The following is a 21774-nucleotide window of genomic DNA, read 5'->3' on the forward strand; positions in this document are numbered from 1 at the left end:
CCAGTGGCATCATGATTCCATTGTATGACCCTTTTTTTTAGTTCTGAGCAAAACTTTAATATTGAGAAAACTAGGTTTTTTCAAGTAATCAAAGACCTGGTGATAAAGATAACACGAAGCACAGGAAGTTATTTTGATAAAACACAAAATTGTTACTTTCTAGGCAGATTACTTAAAAACGGAAACCTTTCACAATAGCTTATCAAGAGCAGACCATTAGTCCAATGAAGCTTTCTCTTTTTAGCAGATGAAAGAAAATTAAGTTTTAGTTTTATATAAGTACAGTATAGGTATTAAAGCTTATTTTTAAAACTGTTATAATAATAATTCAATTTTTAGCCAGTTTGACCACACAAGATTCCTGTTCTCTCTACCTCTTTGTCTGTCTCCCTCTCTCTCTCCTCAACTTTTTTTTTTTTTTTTGGTATTCCAAGCATTGTTCCTTATAATATTTCAACTTTTTGCATTGATTAAAATACAATCTGAGAGAGAGTAAAACCGTGTTCAACAATTTCCAGAAATACATATAGTATCCATACATATGAAAAGACCCACCTCAATAAAACAAAATAATATTTAATATTTCAAACATTCAGAAGCATATGAATGCATTAGAAAAGGTCTTTAAAAGCTACATAATAAACCAGTAGTTAACTCAGGAGAGGGATCTAGGTTTGAGTAAGGTCAAAGGTGAATTTTTAATTTCTGTTGATTTTTTTTTCAAAGATCAAATATATATATATATATTTTTAGACAGTAAATATGGTCTATTTTTGCTTCTTTCCAATAGAACACATTTGATCACTTTTTTTTTTTTATACAGCAGGTTCTTATTAGTCACCCATTTTATCCACATCAGTGTATACATGTCAATCCCAATCTCCCAGTTCATCCCACCACCACCCCACCCCCTGTGTGACCCTCCTAATTGCTCTAACCTAGTTTCTTTTTTTGCCCAATTTAAAACATCAACACCACCAAAACGTGACATCTTGGATGAATTAGTTACCCTATTAAGAACTTATTTAGTGACATTTAAAAACTTACCTATTTTTTCCTTTCTTCAGAAAAACCCATGTACAAAGCAACTATTTCTTAGATAAATAAATAAATAAATAAAAGTTTAGTGTCACAAGGGTTGAAAATCTAAATAACTAAGTAAACGCATGGTACAAAGAATGATAATTAAAATGAAGAAAAGCTGTTACAAATTCTAAAAAACAGAGGTTTTTCAGCCCTAATATTTGATTTTTTTTAACTTAAAAAACAAAAACACAACTTACGTTCGATTTGGTCAAACATTACTGAGAAGAGGAAGTCCCGTGGTGTCATGTAATACTCTCCCCCGTGTTCCAGTGAGGAAAACTGCATGAAGCGCTGTTTACGAGGAGACGGTTTCCCTTTCATCTCTCCAGAGTCCACACTTTTCTAAAAGAAAAAGAAATTGCAATTTCAGATTTTTTTCAGTATCATTCCCCAACTTAGCTACTTCTACAATAATCTTTAAAGAGTAATTTTAGTGTTTAGGTACAACAACCTCCAAACTTTGAAGTCATTTACGGAACAGATATTTACGGAGTGCACAGGCACTGAAGACAGAGCAGTGATGAGGCTAACCGGAGGAACCGGCACTCCCACACAGGGGAATCACAATTAACGAATAAATGTATAAGATAACGTAAGACACTAAGAAGTGCCATGAAGAGATATAACGCAGGATAAGAAGTGATTAGTAACATTTCAGGGCTGCCCTGGTGGCGCAGTGGTTGAGAATCTGCCTGCCAATGCAGGGGACACGGGTTCGAGCCCTGGTCTGGGAAGATCCCACATGCCGCGGAGCAACTGAGCCCGTGCGCTACAACTACTGCACCTGCGCTCTAGAGCCCTCGAGCCACAACTACTGAAGCCTGCACGCCTAGAGCCTGTGCTCCACAACAAGAGAAGCCACTGCAATGAGAAGCCTGCGCACCGCAACGAAGAGTAGCCCCCGCTCGCCGCAACTAGAGAAAGCCCGCACGCAGCAACGAAGACCCAACGCAGCCAAAAATAAATAAATTTTTTTAAAAAGTAATATTTCAATGGGATGGACAAGGAGAGTCTTTCCGAACAGGTGACATTCAACGAGACTAAATGAGGCATGCCTTGTGGGCTTGGGCTCTGGAGGGAGAGCATTCCAAGGAGGAGGTAAAGAAAGAATACAGACCATGGGACGGGAACAAGCGTGGTGTGCTCAAGGGTGGTGTGGCGGAAGAGAAGCTCAGGGAGACAGGACGACAGCAGATCATGTAAAGATGAAGTATATCCATTCTGATCAGTGGCCCTGCTTTTAGGAATATATTGACATCATGGGTACACAGTGCTAAGAGAACAAGAAAGGCTAAGATATTGTTACTGTCAGAGTCTGTACCTTAGACAATGGGACCTGGGCCTTGACCCAAATGCTGATAGAGACGATACTGAAATATTTATTGCTAACCTTTCACGGAGCACTTACTATGTGCTAGGCACTGTACTAGTTAAGTACTCTCCATGGATTATTTAGTTAATCCTCACAACAACTGGACAGTAGATACTACAGTAGATATGAAAACCGTAAAGTAAATGGCAGAGCCAGGATAAAAAACCAGGTGTATCTGACTCAAAAGTGTTTCAATCTCTTAACTACCACAACTATCCTCCTACCCATGGCTGGGCACTGTGCCCTAGGCAGACTGGAAGAAGATGACATACCAGTCAGCACACATGCCAAGGTCAAAATAGGAACCTTGACTCAGAACGTGTCATCTGTGAAATCCAAGAGCACACTGGCACTCGGGATCGCTTTCCTGAAGGTAACGCGCTAACTCAGACCACGACATCCTTCCTGGACACATCGCTTCCTTTCCATGCTGACACACAAGTCATGTTCAGTAAGTGCTGAGTAGAACTGAAATGGGGAAAAACAGCAATTCCAGTTGCTTAAACCTCCAAACTCAAAGCCGTCAACAGCTCCTTTTAGCTGGTCTCAGTCCTCTAACCAGTATTGACTCTCTCTCCCCAATTTGACAACCGGCTTCCTTGAGTGCCTACCAGAATACTGGCCGTATACAGAACACTCAATAATACTGCACTGATGGCGCCCTGTCTTCTCCAGATCTTGCCTGTTCATGTCTTTCCTTTTCTTTCCCCTTAAACTACTACTATAAAAATAACTCAAGGGGCGTGTCTTAATTATATGAGTCCATACTCTTATCTCAGTCATCAGAAAATTGAATTTTATTAATATTTTCTGAACATTTTATACATGAAGTAGATACATTATCATTTGACATATTATCAAATGGATAGTGAGTATTTGTAGGAAAACAGCGGTAAACAAGACAAACAGTAATTCCTACTAGAACGTACTAAGTGCCTTGGCAGTGAATTTACAGAAAGTGTACAGATGGGACAGGGAAGGGAGACGGGTAGGAGTCTCCTCAGTAAACGTCACAGCACTGGCAGAGTCCTAGATACAAGAGTAGTCCAGTGTATTGAAGAGCTAAAGAAGTTAAACACGGATATATACATTCTTAGCTTAAAGAATATTTATGTTTCTATTAGATTTTAAAAAGTAAATAATCTATACAGAAATAGGTCTATGTATTTCCAAATCTTTAAATAAATGTTGGTTCTTAAAAAAAAAAAAAAAATTATTTATTTATTTATTGGCCATGCCACACAGCATCTGGGATCTTAGTTCCCCCACCAGGGATTGAACCCGTGCCCTCTGCAGTGGAAGTGTGGAGTCTTAACCACTGGACTAAGTCCCAATATTTAGTCCAGGGAAATCCCAATGTTAGCTCTTTTATACTATCTTGTATCTAAGTTGTTCATGACTAGTTAAAAAAATAGCTTTTACCAACCACTTAATCCCTTTTATGCAAACAAACATATTCTTCTTTCTAAACCTCAACCAACTAAAAGGGGCCAATTACTCATTTATCCTCCTCAAGTGCTCTCCTAACAGGATGGATCGTTATTCTATGCCTCTTTTGGTTTTCATGCTGTCCTCTATCTTGTGGCAATCTTCCTCTTTCCTGGTCCTAACCTATACTGAAAATGACCAAGAAGTAAAAACACAAACCTCCCACTCTCTTGCAGCAAGATATGAAAACTACTCCTCCATCTCATGGTTACCATATTCTATGTACTTGTATGTGTCTATGACTTGCATAAGCGTAACATTTCTGAAGATTCTTGAGAAGAGTCAATTATTCTGGGAAGTGTCATTTTATTTTTATTTTAAAAATATTTTTAAAGTCTTTACTGAATTTGTTACAATATTGCTTCTGTTTTATGGTTATTTGGCCGCAAGGCATGTGGGATCTTAGCTCCCCGACCAGGGACTGAACCCGCACCCCCTGCAATGGAAGGTGAAGTCCCAACCACTGGACCACCAGGGAAGTCCCCTGGGAGGTGCCATTTTAGATAATGGTTGATTGGGTTGTCATCCCTTCCAATTTTGGTTAAATATCCTCCCCAATGAACAAGAAAAGGTAGAGGAGGCGAAACTAAAGCTCCCTTCCCTGGGTTGATTTCTGAGCTTCAAACTGCCATATGAATTGTAGACCATGAATTTAGAAGGTCACTTACAAACAAATGACCTCCACATTTGCCCACCACCATGATTCTCTATCAGTAGGCGATGTGGCATAAAACTATCTAACGACCCCCTACTAACATCCTCACAACTCAACCTGGTGTTGTACCTTTAATTTCTGCTACTTCATGGTATAAATAAACCTATTCTACTACCCCCAAATCCTGCAACTCCCTTTGCCAGCACTAGCAATGTCTCTCCTTTTTCTAATCTTTTCCACCACCTCTCACACTGCTTACTGAGGACACAGCAATCAGTTGGAGGCCATCACCCGTGTAGATACTAATCCCACCATTTCCCTTATGCAATATACAGCAGAAGCCCCCAAGTCACAACCTCTTACTACTAGAGTCTTTCCCTTCATCCTAACTCCTACCCGCCGACCTCCCAAGTAAATACGTAATCGAGCATCTACTAGTGTGAGGGCACTCCAGGAAGAGACAGGACACATACTAATCAAAGGGGCAACAGTACAGTAATAAACACTAACAATATAGCTAATGTGAATTAAACACATGCAAGGTAGGGTGCTAAAATCTTTACATACATGGTCTCACTCAATCTTCACAATGACCCTAACAGGAGACTTCATTTTATCAGCTTCATTTTACAAAAGAAGAAACCAAAGCTTGTCAAGGTTAACCAGCTTGCCTGGGTTAACGTGGCAAGTCAGCGGATAGCATAGAGGCAATAATGACAACCTCAGCTCAACCACTATCCTATGCCAGCTCCTCTAAGGATTACATAAACTAGGAAAATAGAGAAAGCAGTGTGGGTAATGACAGTTGAGAAAGTTTTCATAAAAAGAGTGGGATTTAAGTTAGGCTCTAGAGAATAACAAAGAATAGAACTAGAATTAGCCATCCTTAAGACCTGGGCTAAGAGTTGTCCATTTCCTGAACGACATGTATTACTTCCCTTGTTTGATAAAATTTAAAATAAGTAGGATGTTATGAACACATTTCTTCGCTACAGCAAAATTTACACAGAGGCAAGAAGAGTATTGTTCTGAAATTGCCAGAGCCTTTCTAATTCCAAGTTGAGGAACCAAGAAATCAATTTTCTTTAAGTCCCCTTTGTCATACAGTAGTTGAATTTTAAAGGACCACAAATTGATGTGTATTATATATTTATGCTTACTTCACAGAAGTTGGAAGATCAATTTGGCATTTTGAATCTTTTGTTCATCTATAAAGTTTATTCTTGCCATACTTCACATGTACGACCACTATGATCAACGCTCCGATTTCCTGGATGGATTTAACATCAAGAATGAACAACGTCTCTCTGCCCCCAATGCTTCCACCCTCTCCCCCAGTGCTCTCCGGCTCCCGTGAGCACGCTCTCTCTGCCCACATCCTCCTGTCTCTCCCCTCCTTCCCGTGCGCGTTTCAGGTGGCTTTTTTCTGTTGCTGCTGTTTGCGTATTCCTTGAACTGACCATATGGTTTTGGGCACTCATTCTTCTCTCTCGTTTCTCCTGTCTCTCTCTCACAGATACGTGTACATGTGGCGTATCTGTGGTCAGTTTTGCTTGGTAAACTGAGTCTGGGCAAAGGCAATGGCTTTTTGAGTTTGGTTAAGTGCAGTTAGAGGGTCAGTTTGGATGAAGAGGACGGGGAGGAGTAACGAAGGTCAAAGTATTACAATTCTGTCTGAGACAACACCAGGGCAGATGCCCAGCTTAGTACCGTTAGTACTGCTCCGTATCAGGTGGTGAAAAAGTTCACAAATTCATCTTCAAACATTTAAGAACCTGTTATGTGTCACTGTTCTGCAGATATACAGACGGACACTGTGAGGTCTCGGCCTTTAAGGAGCTCACAAAAGGGAGTGCTGGAGAGCAAACAAACAATTCAGAGCACTGGCTCCAAGGACAAACTACCCGGGATGCAAATTCCAGTTCTGTCACTCACTAGGTATGTGACCTTGGACCAGTTATCAGCTGACTCACGAACAGTGAGGAAACAGGAATCAAGCTGCCCGGACTTAAATCCCAGCTCTGTCACTTGGCCAAGCTTCTACTGTGACTTCTCCCTAACTAATCTGTAAAATGAAGAAGACAGTCGTATCTACTTAAAGGGTGTTTTATAAACTGTGTTCAATGAAATAATACACATACTACGTGCTCTGGAAGGTCAGCCATTACTATCATGATCGTCGTAATTTAAACAAATGTTCTAACAGAAATATGTAAAAAACTGTAGAAGGCAGAGAGAGGACCAATGAACTGCCTTGTTAATTGCAAGACTTAACAAAGGCATCCCAGGCCAGGAGAAATGGGACCTGGGTTGCAAACGGCGAGGAGTCGCCAAGACCGGGAGCAAGAGCAGAGCAAAGCACGCTACAGCGTCCTGAGGTCCGGGCAGCAGGTCCAGGGCGCAGAGGGTCTCTGGGGGACGCAACAAAAATGGACAGAAGGGGAGAAGGGCAGCCACAGTGCACCAGGAAGACCGTCTTGGATGTGGGCATTTTCTTTTAATTCACACAGAGCCAGTGTAGATGGAAGACACTGGAATGTACACGGCTGACGGTGCAGGGTATCTCATACCGTGATTCAGCACTTAATCTATACATCCAGCTAATACACTTGGTTTTTCAGTTTCAAAATCCCAGCATATTAGAAACATTACATTACAAATGCTAGAGTCTAGTATACTAATGGCAGAAGGGAGATCTAACAGCCTGAAAGTGAGACAGGAGAGAAAAATTAAACAAGCCAGATCTGGCCACGATAATCTGGATCAATCAATGTTATAACGACCAATAAATAGCCACTCGGTCTATTTATGTGATGATGATCTTCAGTCACTTAGAAATTGCTAATTATGTAGGGAATATTTTGTTAAAAATGTAGGAAAATGTGTAATGTAGCTTAACTGTTTTTAATGTAAATCTTGCATTTAAAAAAGATGTTTTATTACTTACGAGGGTAATTTTAGTTGTCTGGAAGATTCACTTACAGGGCATAACTCACACCCCACTGATGCTGTATAAACTCAGCATTGCTCTCTAATCTACTATATATATCCAAAGCACTTTGCAGAATGTATGTTATATAAAAATACCAGGGCCACGTTTATATAAACTGAAAATGATTAGAACTGTGAGTAAAAGCACAGTGTCTTTCAAAAAAATACAAGTAGACGTAGTTTGGACTCATCATAAATACTATTACATGTCAAATAAAATTAGACCACAGGATACAAATCTTTTCATCTTTCCAACACTGTTAACAGTCACTTTTAAAAAAACTTACTACTAGTGTATTCTTAGTCATGATGAGCTCTCACAGGAGAAGCATCTATACAAATAGCAATTCAGTATGCTGACACCTAGGTTTCAGGATGTCAAGAGAAATCTGAATGTCATCTCCTAGGGCTAAATCAATTCCTTTCAAAGATAAAAGGTATCATAAGGCAAACCATAATTTTAAGTAATTTATATAGGATATAAATAAACGTTGTTATTCACATCTAAAAATCTGTTAAGTTCCAGGGGCCGTTTCAAGGGTATGGTGAGAATACCAGCACTGGAGGAACTCGGAACCTCCAGCTTTTATTATTTTTAAATTAAAAAAAATATTTATTTATTTATTTAGGCTGCATTGGGTCTTAGTTGCAGCACGTGGGATCTTTTTTTTTTTTTTTTTTTGGTTGTGTTGGGTCTTCGTTTCTGTGCAAGGGCTTTCTCTAGTTGTGGCAAGCGGGGGCCACTCTTCATCGCGGTGCGCGGGCCTCTCTTGTTGTGGAGCACAGGCTCCAGACGCGCAGGCTCAGTAGTTGTGGCTCACGGGCCTAGTTGCTCCGCGGCATGTGGGATCTTCCCAAACCAGGGCTCGAACCCGTGTCCCCTGCATTGGCAGGCAGATTCTCAACCTCTGCACCACCAGGGAAGCCCACGTGGGATCTTTAGTCACGGCCTGTGGGATTTTTTTTTTTAATTGCAGAATGCGGACCCTTGGTTGCGGCATGCATGTGGGACCTCGTTCCCCGACCAGGGATTGAACACAGGCCCTGGCATTGGGAGCGTGGAGTCTTACCCACTGGACTACCAGAGAAGTCCCGGAACCTCCAGCTTTTATAGGCTCTGCTACAAAAAACAAGTTTTCTTTTTCCCTTTGGATTTTTGGTTTTCACTCTCAATCTATATGATAATTCACTTGCAAATAAAATTTGGGAAGGTCCTTTCTCTATGCTAAAAAAAAAAAAGGTATAATGTACCTTCCTGAGTTAACTCTTAATAAAATCAAAGGGTCATTAAAAAAAACAAAAACAACAACAACAAAAAAAACCAAAACCATAAATTGATAGGAAAGCAGTAAGTAAAACTTCTTAAAATCTCCATCCCAAAACCTGACAAAGAACCAGAATGAAAACCAGAAAGTAAGGACAGCCATGCTGATGCTAGCTCCTAACCTCCCACTCTAAACTTGTTCTAGAAAGATCTTCTATTGATAGACACTGATAATGCTGACCCACCTGCACGACAGTACCAGGAATGAAAACTAGTTTCCTCCCCCAGAGTGTGATGGAACGAGAGGAGGAGATTCTGGAATCCCTTGCGGATGGGGCAGCCGGGCCTGGGTGTGTGCACCGCACGCCTCCGGGGCCCCCTCACACTGGCATCGTCAGACAGCTGTGGAGCAGACGGCAGGAAGGTGCGCTGCGGAAGGCAGGAAGGTGCACTGCGGAAGGTGGCCTCCTCTAACCTGCAGGGGTAATGCTGTCACCGAGAGCTCCCAAGGGCAGGCACATGCAGGCCGGAGAGGACTGTGGGGAGTCCCCCCGGAAACCCCGTCACTCGCTGGCGTCACTCGAGGCCCAGCACGTGCCCCTTTCCCCTCCTGCGTCCCGTCAAAGGAGGGCTGGCATCGGCAGAGGATGCCGGGCACGGCCGGGCAGAGGAAAGTACTGCGTCCACAACCACGCTGACCACAAAGCCAGCAACCATGTCCGAGGGCATTTCTCCAAAGGGGCAGGCACCCCAAACAGGGGGGCAGAGTGAATCGCAAAGGCCACCCCTGGGGATGCGCTAGCCCCCAGCGTGGCAGGAAGGCAGACGCCCAGAGGAGAGCCAGGACACAGGACACAGCCTCGCTGCCCCTCCGGTCCCTCAGGCAGCAGACTGACCGACAGTCCATGGAAACTGCGAACAGCCTGCTCTGCAGCTAACGTTCTGGTGTGAAGCTAAAGAGTGCTCCGTTCAAGATGGAAAGGGGTCAAGCTGATACATTCACACCGTCCTTGGCAAATGACAAAGCTGGCTAGACCATCTGTTTAAATCCTGATGTTGGGCCTATCCAAATTCTCTGGGAAAATGAGGAGCAATAGGGAACAACAATGAAAATCAAATTCTGAAAGAAAGCAGAAAAAAATCACAGGAAACAAAAGACGTGATCGATGGACTTTAAACATCAGAGAGCAAAGATAAGATGCAAGATGACAGAGGCATCTGAAAGGGGGCCAGCCCAGCTACACAAAAGGAGCAGAGACGAAAGACGCCAGTATGAAATGAAAAGCTTTAAGAAACAGGAAAGACTAGAACCAACACTGCAGAAAATACACAAACTACTGATAGGAAAAAAAAAATCACACAGAAGGCAGAAGAAAAGCATAGAGAAAAGCATTTAGGGAAAAGAATTTCCACATGTGTGACAGACACCAAGGGTTCAACATGAAAACTGCTGTACTTCAGGAAGACAGAGAACAAATCAGCAACCATTTCAAAAACAGAGTGGGAAAACCTCACTGAAACCCTCAAAGACCTGAATTTACTACCCGATCTGCCACTGCCCTATGTGAATATACTCAGGTTTGAATAATCCTAGAAGACCTCGGAGGAGATTGGTCAGTTTTAGTTCTTTCAGAAAACCTAAATAAGGCAGATGTTAGAAAATCTAAGTAAGGTTAGAACTATGATGCCCTTATTGCTGGATTCAACCTCTTAAAAGCTGTTCTCAGAGAAGATAATACAAAAAAATGACACAGGAAATGATTAAGCAAGATGTAGTTCTAAGATAATTCTTAAAAAACACACATCACCCTTGTATACTAAGTGAGGAAATGAAAGCAGCGTGAGGGGGTAACATACTCAAGTTATTCAACCCGAAAGGCTGGGGAGAATTTTTTTTGCCCCTCGTCACTCCAACTTATTTATTGCAGTGCAGGAGAACTATTCCAGTAGGAATGGACTAAACGGTACCAATCTTAATGTCTACCTGAATGAGATATCCTAAGCTACTTGGACTCAACCCTGTCGGCCTCAGGAAGAAGAGGAGCCTACGGAATGTGCTTGTGGAGATCAAAGCACTGCTGAGGGTCTGCTGGGGGCTCGGCCCCTGAACCTACCGAGACTGCGTGGAAAGTGATGGGAGCGGGGATGAGTCCCTCCCAGTACCACTCGATTTGCTTCTCAAACCTGCATCTAAAGCTAAATGTACAGGAAAGGAGGGGCGGAATAAAAGCTGGGATTGGAGCTATCCTCAACATGTGAGAACCGTCCACATGGTTCTGGTTAAACGTAAAATGCTCCATGGCTTTCGAGGATTACTTGTAATGCAGTAAAAAATGTGACAAAGGAATTAAGAGCAATGAGTGATATGAACTGGATAAAAGAGATCTTTGAAAGCTGATGACTTCTGTTAAAACATTTCACTAGTTTATTGCCTTTAAAGCAACAGGTGCTTCACCATTCTGTCTCTACTTTTTATCCATGAAGTGACAAATTGGAAAAAGTGTTCTGTTCTTTGTTGAACATTCTTTGGTCTCTACATTTCTCATGAAAAAAGTGGGAAAAGAAAAGGCCTTCCTTACAATGCTTTCAGTATGTCCAATAGATATACACTGCATCAGGCAAAATGTAGTAAAACCTATTCATTTGGGGGTTTTATTTTGGAATTTGCAGTAATCTGGATAAAATGTAATTGTTTTGTTGTCTTTGAACTTTCTGTGGTGTAATTAAAGAATATCTTTTCTTCTTAAAGAGAACTTTACAACTGGAAATTTTCAGTCATTAGACAGAACTTTTCCATTTCACTCTGAATCAGGGAGTTTTTACTGTACATGAAACAAAATACTACCAGAGTAAATTAGAACTATTCACTGCATAAGCTATGCTTCACGATAAATTCTACAAAATGACAGAGTATTAGTGAGGGAGACAAAAGTCATTCCTGGGAAAACTGGGAGCTCTGGAAACTATTCTCTGTGGCTTCTGGATATCGTTTCATCTAGTGATGGCCTAGCCTAGACTTCCAGAGACGGGAAGAAAGCTAGCGTGGCTTTTCTTAGATGAGCACGGTAAAATGAAATGACATATGCCTCTCTCTATATGAATTTAAAAATAGCCCCTAGGACCACAGTAATCTGTCTGAAGACGAGTGGCCACTGTTAGGGATGCTGCTGAGTAAAGAAAGAAGCATCTTCTCTTCCGGTAACAGCTCTCTCTCTCCAGACGAGGTCGCTGAGCAGAATATTCATTCCCCTTCCTCCATAGCTACTTTCCGGAGGCACATCATAACTACAGACGTGTTTGTTTATGTTCTAACCAGAAAGTTTAAATTAGGTTTCAAGCGATTAAAAAAAAGACTAGAGCCCTAACTTAAAATCTCAGTACCTTCCTAAAGCTTCATCAGTATCACTCACTGCAATCACAACTAAGTAAAGCTTTTCCTGAGAAATGACAGAGTTGCTTTAGCCTACTGCCCTACTCGCAAGGGAAATGCTACTCTGTGAACTCCTCCTACAACCATTCAACATCAACTTATTTAATAAATATTACATGTCTCCTATGACCAAGCACTGTATATAGTGACACGTGAACAGACACCCCTTTTCTAGTGGGGGGAGGCATAACACAAGTGGGTGAATGCTAGACAGAAGTATGAAAGGAGCACTAAGCATTTAGCAAATGTGAAAAGTCCCACAACGATAAATTCCAATCTCTGATAGTTACTTTTCCAATGTTACTTATCAACCATGACATTTTGACTTCTTTCTTTTCAAAATGAGAGATATGTACACATACCCCAATGTTCATAGAAGCACTATTCACAACAGTCAAGACATGGGAGCAACCCAAGTGTCCGTCGACAGATGAATGGATAAAGAAGATGTGGTATATATACACAATGGAATATTATTCAGCCATAAAAAAGAATGAAATAATGCCATTTGCAGAAACATGGATGGACCTAGAGATTATCATACTAAGTGAAGTAAGCCAGACAGAGACAGACAAATATCATACGACACCATTTATGTGTGGAATCTTAAAAAAATGACACAAATGAACTTGTTTACAAAACAGAAACAGGGACTTCCTTGGTGGCGCAGTGGTTAGGAATCCACCTGCCAATGCGGGGGACACAGATTTGAGCCCTGGTCTGGGAAGATCCCACATGCCGCGGAGCAACTAAGCCCGTATGCCATAACTACTGAAGCCTGCGCGCCTAGAACCCGTGCACCGCAATAAGAGAAGCCACCGTAATGAGAAGCCCGCGCACTGCAAGTAAGAGTAGCCCCTGCTCACCGCAACTAGAGAAAGCCCACATGCAGCAACAAAGACCCAACGCAGCCAAAAATAAATAAAAAACAAAACAAAAAACAACAACAAAAAAACAGACTCACAGACATAGAAAACGAACTTATGGTTGCAAAAGTGCAAAGGGGGCAGGGATAAATTAGGAGTATGGGATTAACAGATACACACCACTATATATAAAATACATAAACAACAAGGGTTTACTGTATAGCACAGGGAACTAAAAAAAAAAAAGAGACAGAGATGCACCAAACTACTATTTTTCATTATTACATAATTAAATTTAAATAGAAGACTCCTAACAGGTCTGGTATCAGCAAATTTATCTCGGTTGTGATCTCTCTTCTTTGGGCAACTGAGAAGTACAGCAGAGCATAACAAGGAGCCTTTTGTGATATAAGCTATGATCTAATTTCAGGACCCTTACAAACCCATGCAAAAAAGTCTCCTCAAAACTGAGAACTTCAAGTATGCCTGGGGAAAGTGCTGCTATCAAAGGGCTGAGTCATAAACAGAGGCTACCACGAGGGTTAACAACATTTAGGATATTATATCCTACAACACACACAGTGTGGAGCGAAGAGGGGATGGATTAAAGGATGCCTTCTCGCCTTTCTCCCATCCCTCCACGGGCAACAGCTGCAGTCGGTAGCTGTATGTATTTTATAGTTTCGGATTCCAGAAGGAAAGTGATTCATCCGTACAGTATTCTGCACTGCTTTCCCCCCATGCTCCCACATTCTCCATGATCCGCTCAGGCTTCCATACCCCCAGCCCCCAGCAAAAGACTGTCCCCGCTACAGGCTTCCTCGGTTTACAGGAAGCACAGAGTGAGGATGGCTTTTCAAAGCTTGTGGCTGAATACTGATGGCAGTCTGCCTCTCTACCACCAAGTCCCTTAAGCCCCACACCCTAACCCTACACAAAATGTGGTCAAAGACTGGAATTAGTTAAAAAACAACAAGAACAAAAAACCCCAAACAGCAACATGTTGCTTGCATACTAATTTTATCCCAAAAATAGAACAAATTTTTTGAAAACCTTCAGATAAATGGAAAAATAATGAAAGCCTGAATGAAGGGGCAGATATGTAATTTCCTATTAAAAACAGAAATTACATTTCTATTTTAAAATTCCATTGTTACCATTATGTTTATGAATCGGTCTTGTACGAAACAAATACGGTACTAATTTTAAATGTCAACCTTAGTTTTGGCCTTTGCTAACATAATTTTCCTGAAACTGACTGGGTTTGCTGGTGCGTCCTTAGCTTCAGTTTTCACCTTGCTACCTCTGATGAGCTTTAATAAACCTTTGCTGTACATCTTTCCAGAAGACAGATTAACTAACCACTTACCGCTTCTGATGGTAATTAAACCTCACGAAGCTAAGCATGTGATAGTTAGCTGCTTCTGGCCCTTTCATTTGTTAGGGTTCCGGTACTCCCTCCTCTAAGAGCCCTCCCCCAGCGCCCATTCTGGGTTAGGGTGTCCTAGAGCGAGCGTACAGGACTCAGTAAACGCTTATCAGAGCGCTGGAGACTCTGCACTGCATCTGTCTGCCCCCGGCATGCCTTCCTTTGGTTAATATGTTAAATGGTTTAAAAAGTGTGCCAGGAATGAGTGAATCTTTATGAATGGGAACCAATTCCAAACTTGAAGTGTGATATTAAAAAAATAACAATTTAAAAATAGATTTCAGTCCTTGAACCAATATGCGAAAGGGTTTTGTGCTTATGTATTTTAAACCCTATTAATAATTTATTAAAATATCTTTAGGTAGCTAGGTATGTACAAGTGCACCCACGTGTGCACACAATTATTTCCTCTTATTACAACCACAAATTACTGCATACTGTTAATTACTTTAGATTTTAAAAATGCCTTCGTAACAGGAGCACAGAGGCAAAGCTGCGGACAGGGGGTGGCAGTGTTAACTGTACCAAAAGGATACTGCTTATCTTGCACCTATTGCACAAGCCATGGAATCTCAGGAACAGATGCTCTGAAACTGCACTGCACCAGCTGCTGCGCACTTTCTGTCTGTAAATCTGAATGATCTGATGGATTTCAGGCCTTATATCATGTTTGGTTTGGGCTGTAATGGATTTTTTCAGCTTCCGCTTGGAGTTCGTGGACATAACAATACAATATGTCTGAGACAAAGTTTTGATTAAAATGTATTTGTAGCAAATGAGCAGGGGATGAGCTGAACATTTTACCGAACATTGACAAAACACATAAAGATACTACTTTTACCAAAAAGGTACTAAGATGCATGTCATTTCTGTTGATGTTTATAAATTAAATCACCAGTAAATAAAGTAATACATAGATTACACGATACAAAAAGTAATGCACATATATGATTACATATTTTGGCAAACGAATTTATTGTTCAATAAAGCTCTGCTTTGTATCTATAAAACATGAACACAGAACAAATCATTTAAGACCTGGCAAGGACTTGCCAAAACCTCCCTTTTTGCTTTTTCCTGATTCTTTGGACATATTTCAAGCTCATAAGACATCTATGCTCTCATTTAGTAATTTCTGAAGATACTTTAACAGTGAAGATTTTAAAAGATTCTATAATAGAATTTGCTATATAATGGCTGAAAAACCAAACAGACTGTGTGTGCTTGTTTGTTTGCTTTAAGGTAGCACCAAACATAACTAAAGTAAACCACCGCTAAATAAACAAGCTGAAGAGAATCCCCACTTTCCCACTTCTACTGCCAGCACTGCTAGCGTTCAGCCCCTTTTCCCTTCAACTTCACCACCCTTCTCTGCCTTTAACGACAGGTGGTATCCAACGAGGATACACGAGTTTCCACATCTAGCCTTCACGTACAGGGCAGAAGCAGGATAAAACTGTGCCAGTGAATCATATACTAAGTGAGCAGAATTGTTAGCATTTGCCCAGGCAACAGTGAGGCCTGTACCAAATACGAAGTTTCTGGGTGCATGATTCAGAAAAATCCTTATCTTGACCCCTGAGAATTTTAGAATCTTATATGAGAAACAAAATCAGTGAAAACTTATGGTTTATGATAAGTTGTTACATACATATTTAAGGGTTGGCATGGACAGAACGAGCACTTGGGTAATCTTTCCCTTTTAAAATTTATTTGGTGGTGAATTTACTCCTGTGCTCTTTATAATCAAGAGAATAATCCTAGTTAAATCTTAACTAGGATTAGGGAAGAAAGTAGGGAAAAAGAAGGAACAGATATTTGTAGGCTAAAATAGAGCCTGAAGTTCTGAAATGATTCAGGCAACCCTAATCTCCAAACTTGAATTACTAGTGAAGTCCCAAAGAGTTACTCTGAATATTTAAAGACTTGGATGAACTTTGTTACTTTGTTTAGTGTAAAATTAGTTTCTAAATATTCATGGCTGTTGACTCTTTTAACTTATAATAAAAAAACTTTATATGGTTATTACCAATATTAAAAATGGTACTATGAAATCATAGTTTAGGCTCTGAGTTCCTGAATGACCCACCTCACTCGCATGCTAGAGGGTAAAGAAAATAAACATGAAGACACTTTCTTGGATAATGGATCTTTATGATTTAAAGGAGAGGGATATGGTAATAGACCAAGGCATCTGTGACATTTATAAAGGTGTAAACAGGATAAGCTAGTACAACAGGGCTAACAGAAGGCACACTGGGCTAGAAAAGAGAATGTACAGTCAGAACAGAAGTGAAGTACTGGTAAAAGGGAAGAGTAAATACCATAAAGTAAAGGTAAATATTGTAAATGATCTGATCTGAGGGTAATATCCAAAACCGAAGAGTAACACAGTGACAGGATCAAGACAGTTTACTTGAAAATAATTTTAGATATAACGCCTGAAACATTTTGTAATGTAAAGAAGGACAAATATTAAGAACCTAGAAGGGACAAGAATATAACCTAAAAATTAGAGCAGAGCCTCATAACCCCACACTACAATGCTTCCTGGTGCTTGTGACTCCTGGAAATTATAGGTGAAAACACTGTATGAGCTTTTTGGGAGAGAGTACATAACTTTTATCATATTCTCAACCTATTCAAAGAATAAATGACAGGGGACTTCCCTGGCGGTCCAGTGGTTAAGAATCCGCCTTCCAATGCAGGGGACATGGGTTCGATCCCTGGTTGGGGAACTAAGATCCCACATGCTGCGGGGCAACTAAGCCCACGCGCTGCAAACTATAGAGCCCTCACACTCTGGAACCCGTGCGCCACAACTAGAGAGAAGCCCACGCGCTGCAATGAAGAGCCCACGCGCCACAACAAAAAGATCCCACATGCCACAACTAAGACCCAATGGAGCCAAAAATAAAAATAAATAAAATAAATACAAAAAAAGAATAAATGACAAAGATGAATCAGCAAACGTGAGTAATAATATGGTAAAATACAATAACAATTAGTAAAAAAAAAAAAAAAAAAAAGCTCCAATTCTAAGCACTGCTCACGTTAGAACAGCGCAGAGTTAATTAACTCTACATAACTGAGATGACCCATTCTCAACACATGGCTGTAGAGGACTCTTAAAATTGGACAGAAAAAGTTTTCTCCAGCAGGACTAAATGTAAAATGAGAAAACAATTAATTCCAAGTCCTTTAAAAATGTCTTACATTTTCCACCAGCTAAAGCATATTAATTAAAATAAAAAATACACAACTTCTGTGTAGCCAGAATAAAGCAAGTACTAAAGGACATCATCGTTGTATAAAAAATTCGAATAAAAGCTTGGTCTTAATAAAGTCTTATGTGTGTATCTGCACAATTCTGATTTTCACATCACTTTCTCTTTTCGCTGATATGGGCTAAAGCCATGTGTAGGCTGCCTTCCCCAAACCAGGCACTGCCCTATATAAGCAAGCATAATAAACACTCACAGCCTCTAACAGAGAAACAACTAAAGAGCCATACAGACGAAAAGAGCCTGGAGAGCAAGGAGACAGGGGCAAGAGGTGGTCTCCAAGAGGGCAGCAACAGCTCACTGTCACTAGAACGACCTCTCTGGAACCACACTTCTTTCTTTTTTTAAAAAAATTTATTTATTTAATTTATTTTTTGGCTGCATTGGGTCTTCAGTGCTGTGCGCGGGCTTTCTCTAGTTGCGGCGAGCGGGGGCTACTCTTCGTTGCGGTGCGCGGGCTTCTCATCGCGGTGGCTTCTCTTGTTGTGGAGCACGGGCTCTAGGCGTGAGGGCTTCAGTAGTTGTGGCACATGGGCTCAGTAGTTGTGGCTTGTGGGCTCTAGAGCGCAGGCCCAGTAGTTGTGGCACACGGGCTTAGTTACTCCGCGGCATGTGGGATCTTCGTGGACCAGGGCTCGCACCTGTGTCCTCTGCATTGGCAGGCGGATTCTTTTTTTTTTTTAACATCTTTATTGGAGTATAATTGCTTTACAATGGTGTGTCAGTTTCTGCTTTATAACAAAGTGAATCAGATATACATATACATATATCCCCATATCTCTTCCCTCTTGTATCTCCCTCCCACCCTCCCTATCCCACCCCTCTAGGTGGTCACAAAGCACCGAGCTGATCTCCCTGTGCTCTGCGGTTGCTTCCCACTAGCTAGCTATTTTACGTTTGGTAGTGTATATATGTCCATGCCACTCTCTCACTTTGTCACAGCTTACCCTTCCCCCTCTCCATATCCTCAAGTCCATTCTCTAGTAGGTCTGTGTCTTTATTCCTGTCTTGGCAGGCGGATTCTTAACCACTGCACCACCAGGGAAGTCCCCACACTTATTTCTTAACTTCACAGACATTGGCTTTATTTCTACAACATGAGAGAACGATAGTTGTTAATACCTTAACATTGCCTTGCAAAGTTTTAAATAAGTTTTAATAAAAACCTTCTCACTCAAGATACAACACCCAAAACTTTAACAGTGACTAGTCTCTTCAAGTCATGAAGAGGCAAAATGGTTCTTATGTGTTTCTTTTTGCCACTTTTCCTAAATTTTCTATAATATACACATATCTCAATAAGAAAATAGCCAACATAAGTAAGTAATCTTTAAGAATTAAGAAAGAGCCAACAGCTGGAACTCCCTTCCTAATATATTTCAAGAAATTTCAATAACCATAATAAAACAACATTTCTTTAGTGCTTTAAGGAACAATCTTTTCATGACTGTAATTGAAGACAGATTTAATCACTGCCTAATGGCAGTACTAATAAAATACAAAGTCCTAATTTAAAAACAAAACAGTTGCAGTATTAAATAAAGTCAAGCTTCAGTTACAAATAAAATATGGTTAGCATTAAGTTTTTAAGAAAGAAAAGTGTGTCTGGCTCACAGGATAACCCTCACTGTCGGCTTTATGCTGCAGCAGTTCCTGGTTAAACCGCACTGTTCCCTTATCACCACTCCCTCCTGCTGCACACTACAGTAGCTCACTCGGGGAGTCGGAGAGAGAGAACCACAAGACAAGGTGAGCCCTTCACATCATACCTCAGCGCCAGCGGGACTGTCACGGGAGGAGCGTTAGGAGGTGCTCAGCTGTTCACTGCGTCTCCTCGGCGGCTGCCGAAGCCACGCACTCAGAGCAGGATGTACCACAGGAGCAAGCTCCTGACCCTGACTTCAGCCCTGGAGCAAATCCAAGCATTCCAGAACTCCCCACCAATGTGGGTTTGAACACAGGCAGAAGCCCTACTAGGGATCTGCTTCTGATCTGAGCTGGCTCTTAATTGGTCAACTATGACCAAATTTAAACTGAAAAAGATTTTGTCTTTAAAACACCTAATAGTGTGATTTAATCTCTTGGTATTTATACACTGCACACACTCAAAAACATAGAAACTAACCCATTTATAATTTCTTATTATGTATAATCTTCTAATTGTGCATACTAGCAAATGAGAAAAATGACTGATATTCCCAAATAGCAGATCGACTAAGCCAATCATATTTTACTTTGGATTATCTACTGATAAAACAATTTGTGAAAAAACACTGTGCTTTCCTATTTAAGGTTCATTTTGTCTAATTTTAAAAATGGTTTGCATGTCTAGGGCACACAGCAGCCAAGTGATGAGGACAGAGGAGGGAGCCGCCTGGAACCATGCTTGTGTAGCAGGAAACACGGAAGCTGCACGACTGCTAGCACAGGCACATCAATCATACAGCACACACGTGGATAAACTGAAGATTTTATAAGGCTGTATTTCTTAATGGAGAGTAATCACAACTTTTATTCTGCATTCCACACATTCATGAAACTTTCACAGATGTCAGTGAAACGTTTCTATATAGACCAGGCTGTGCTTAAACATAGGATCCATTAAGTATTATTTCTATATTGAAATTATTTATAATCTGAAACATTTAACAATCTTTTTTATGGAGAGCACATTAAGAGAAGATATCTGTTATGGCTTACTTTACCAAATATTTACCACTTTTTAAACTGTAAATTTTAAGTTCATACTGCTACTATTGATGGCTTAGGATACGTTTATGCACTGTTATAATTCATAAAACTCCAAAACTCACAGTAACAAAACCATTAATTTGAATGCATTATCTACCAGAACATATGCTTTATAGAATAAGAGTAAAGAGTAATTTTTTACTCACGTTCAGCTAAATAAATATAATTGCAAAAGGACAGATTAAAAAATGCTTCTGCTTTTACATTACAATTTGTTTTTCTTCCCTTCTTGGCCCCCTTGTCTCCCCTCCCCAAAAAGCACCTCCACAGATTTGCAGTAAGATATAGAAAGAGTGTCTTATCACACAAGAAAGGAAAGTAAGACAACCTCTCATTCATGCAGGACAAATAGCTATGCCAAAAGCACAAATTACATCTAATTAGAGGGTATAACTTTGTCATCTTTTTTTTCATAATCTGGCCATTTACACACTTTGATTTTTGACTTCCATTTGGGTTTATTAACATCAAAGCTTTGTCATCACTTATGTGTTTCTAGAGACATTTTTACCTGAGGCAATAAAGTATAAAAACTTCTTTGCATTCTTGCTTTACTGCTGCAAGAAAGCTTTAGTCTTCATTAGGCTTACAATGTTTCATGGTTATTAAACTTCTGTATGTTGCTATAAAGTTCATTGCCCTTGGCATACCAATTTTAAATGTACTATCATTAAACCCAATGCACTGCACACAAATACACTACAACCAAGTAGACTCCAATATATTATTGTTTTACTCTTGCTAATGTCTTACTGATGTCCTTTCCTCCCCTTTTCACAAAAATAATGACCACAAATATACTCAGATAACTTGAAATAAAAGAAAGCAATGCCAACTTAATTTTATGAATTGTTTAGGGCTCTTATAGCAAATTAAAATAGTTCCATCTCATTAAATACATTATTTGAGCTTTTAAAATATTCATTGATATGCAATAGAAAAAGAGAGTCCTGCATCTAATGACACTTGCAAAATCGCTTTCCCAGTTAACATATTTCTGTTTGACTATTTAAACATGATGATCCACATTCCTTGCTTTTATTTATTTAAAATTTGTGACCACCATTTGTTTTAGTCAGGTTGTACTCACAAAATATGAGTTCAAAATGTGAATTTAAATAATATCAAAGAAACACCATATTTGATGTTCTCTTACTA

The 21774-nt window shown here is 40.3% G+C and overlaps 1 protein-coding gene across 2 annotated transcripts in view; it reads right to left on the reverse strand.

Moving 5' to 3' along the window:
- The window catches only part of MICU2 (mitochondrial calcium uptake 2), an 88718-nt gene that overhangs the window by 58263 nt on the left and 8681 nt on the right, over window positions 1-21774 (reverse strand). For both annotated transcript variants that reach the window (XM_082364965.1, XM_082364964.1), the window contains exon 2: window positions 1284-1428. In XM_082364965.1, the coding sequence (XP_082221091.1) occupies window positions 1284-1428 (145 nt within the window). The remainder of the gene's footprint in view (window positions 1-1283; window positions 1429-21774) is intronic.

Source organism: Balaenoptera borealis (assembly GCF_965194805.1).
Source record: "Balaenoptera borealis genome assembly, chromosome: 18".
Taxonomy (NCBI): domain Eukaryota; kingdom Metazoa; phylum Chordata; class Mammalia; order Artiodactyla; family Balaenopteridae; genus Balaenoptera; species Balaenoptera borealis.